Consider the following 2,500-nt stretch of genomic DNA (forward strand, 5'->3'; position numbering starts at 1 on the left):
GTGGATGATGAGGTTGATGTGGATGGTGTGGAGGGTGAGGATGGTGAGGAGGGTGTGGATGGTGAGGAGGGTGTAAATGATGTGGATGGTGTGGATGGTGAGGATGATGTGGATGGTGTGGATGGTGAGGATGGTGAGGATGGTGAGGATGGTGTGGATGGTGAGGATGATGAGGATGATGTGGATGGTGTGGATGGTAAGGATGGTGTGGATGGTGTGGATGGTGAGGATGATGTGGATGGTGTGGATGGTGAGGATGGTGTGGATGGTGAGGATGATGAGGATGATGAGGATGATGTGGATGATGTGGATGGTAAGGATGGTGTGGAGGGTGAGGATGGTGTGGATGGTGAGGATGATGTGGAGTTTGAGGATGATGAGGATGATGTGGATGGTGAGGATGGTAAGGATGGTGTGGATGATGTGGATGGTGTGGAGGTTGAGGATGGTGTGGAGGGTGAGGTTGATGTGGATGGTGTGGAGGGTGAGGAGGGTGTGGATGGTGAGAAGGGTGTGGATGGTGAGGATGGTGAGGAGGGTGTGGATGGTGTGGAGGGTGAGGATGGTGTGTAGGGTAAGGATGGTGTGGAGGGTGAGGATGGTGAGGATGGTATGGAGGGTAAGGATGGTGAGGATGGTGAGGATGGTGTGGAGGGTGAGGATGGTGTGGATGGTGAGGATGGTGTGTATGGTGTGGATGGTGTGGATGGTGAGGATGATGTGGATGGTGCGATGTGGCTGGTGTGGCTGGTGGATGGTGCGGCTGTGTGGAGGTGTGGGGGTGTGGGGGTGGGTGGTGTGGTGGTGAGGATGTGGGATTGATGAGGATGGTGAGGATGGTGAGGATGGTGAGGATGGTGAGGATGGTGTGGAGGGTGAGGATGGTGTGGATGGTGAGGATGGTGAGGATGGTGTGGATGGTGAGGATGGTGAGGATGGTGTGGATGGTGTGGAGGGTGAGGATGGTGTGGATGGTGAGGATGGTGAGGATGGTGAGGATGATGAGGATGGTGAGGATGTTATACACCTGTACCTGCAATGACAAAGTATCTGTGTATCAGTATGTGTCTTTACCTGACAGTAACACTGGGGTCATGAGACACTCCACAAGTCAGGGTGGCTTTAGTGCCCTTAATGACACTTTGATCCTGAGGTAAGGTAGTGATACGGGTACGAGCTGAAGAAAAAAACACATATCACACACACACACACACACACACACACACACACACACACACACACACACACACACACACACACACACACACTGTTACATTTAGCTTTATATTCAAGCTTTACCTCATATGCACATAGTTACTGAAGCACACAATCTCACACACAAATACAATCACGCATACACACACACACACACACACACACACACACACACACACACACACACACACACACACACACCCCGAACTTACCCCAGACCCCCAGGTGTGCTGAGGCCTGGTCAATGCCACGTGAGTTGCTTGCAGTACAGTTATATCTTCCTGAGTCAGATAGGTGGGCGGGGCTTATCAGAAGGCTGCCCGATTCTAACAGGGTGAAGCGTGGCATCTGGACTGATCCACTTGCTAATACATGCTCACCTACACACAGACACACACACACACACACACACACACACACACACACACACACACACACACACACACACACACACACAGAGCAAAAGGCATGTTTATTATTTATCATTTATTTAAAATATTTAAAATTTGTCTGTTTTCAAGTTCAAAGATTCTATGTGTCTGCATATATTTGTGTATATGTGTGTGTGTGTGTGTGTGTGTGTGTGTGTGTGTGTGTGTGTGAGTTGTACACCTTTCTGCCAAGTGATAGCGGGTCGAGGAGCTCCTGCTGTCTCACAATGCAAAATGACTGACATTCCATCAATCACTGTGCTGTCTGATGGACCTGCAGTTATATTCGGTGCAATGCCTGAGAGAACACACACACACACACACACACACACACACACACACACACACACACACACACACACACACACACACACACACACACTCAGATGCAAAGTTTGTATAGAGATAGTGTTTCAAATCACAGCAAAAGAGAAAATAAAGAAAACAGATCCTTTAGAGGACAAACAGGACAGACACAGCTGGAGGGAAAATAACAAACACTTTACTAGTCACTGCCAGTGTGTGTGTGTGTATGTGTGTGTGTGTATGAGTGTGTGTGTCTGTGTGTATATGAGTGTGTATATGTGTGTGTATATGAGTGTGTGTGTGTATGAGTGTGTATATGTGTGTGTGTATGTGTCTGTGTGTATATGAGTGTGTGTGTGTGTGTGTGTATGAGTGTGTATATGAGTGTGTATATGAGTGTGTGTGTGTGTGTGTGTGTGTGTGTGTGTGTGTGTGTGTGTGTATGAGTGTGTATATGAGTGTGTATATGTGTGTGTATATGAGTGTGTATATGAGTGTGTATATGAGTGTGTATATGTGTGTATATGAGTGTGTATGTGTGTGTATAC

General features: G+C 47.9%; 1 protein-coding gene across 2 annotated transcripts in view; it reads right to left on the reverse strand.

Moving 5' to 3' along the window:
• The window catches only part of sdk2b (sidekick cell adhesion molecule 2b), a 151,533-nt gene that overhangs the window by 44,131 nt on the left and 104,902 nt on the right, over window positions 1-2,500 (reverse strand). For both annotated transcript variants that reach the window (XM_047817010.1, XM_047817011.1), the window contains exons 10-12: window positions 1,828-1,944; window positions 1,428-1,595; window positions 1,075-1,177 (exon numbers count right to left, since the gene is read on the reverse strand). In XM_047817010.1, the coding sequence (XP_047672966.1) occupies window positions 1,075-1,177; window positions 1,428-1,595; window positions 1,828-1,944 (388 nt within the window). The remainder of the gene's footprint in view (window positions 1-1,074; window positions 1,178-1,427; window positions 1,596-1,827; window positions 1,945-2,500) is intronic.

Source organism: Tachysurus fulvidraco, chromosome 8, assembly GCF_022655615.1.
Source record: "Tachysurus fulvidraco isolate hzauxx_2018 chromosome 8, HZAU_PFXX_2.0, whole genome shotgun sequence".
In the NCBI taxonomy this organism is placed as follows: Eukaryota; Metazoa; Chordata; class Actinopteri; order Siluriformes; family Bagridae; genus Tachysurus; species Tachysurus fulvidraco.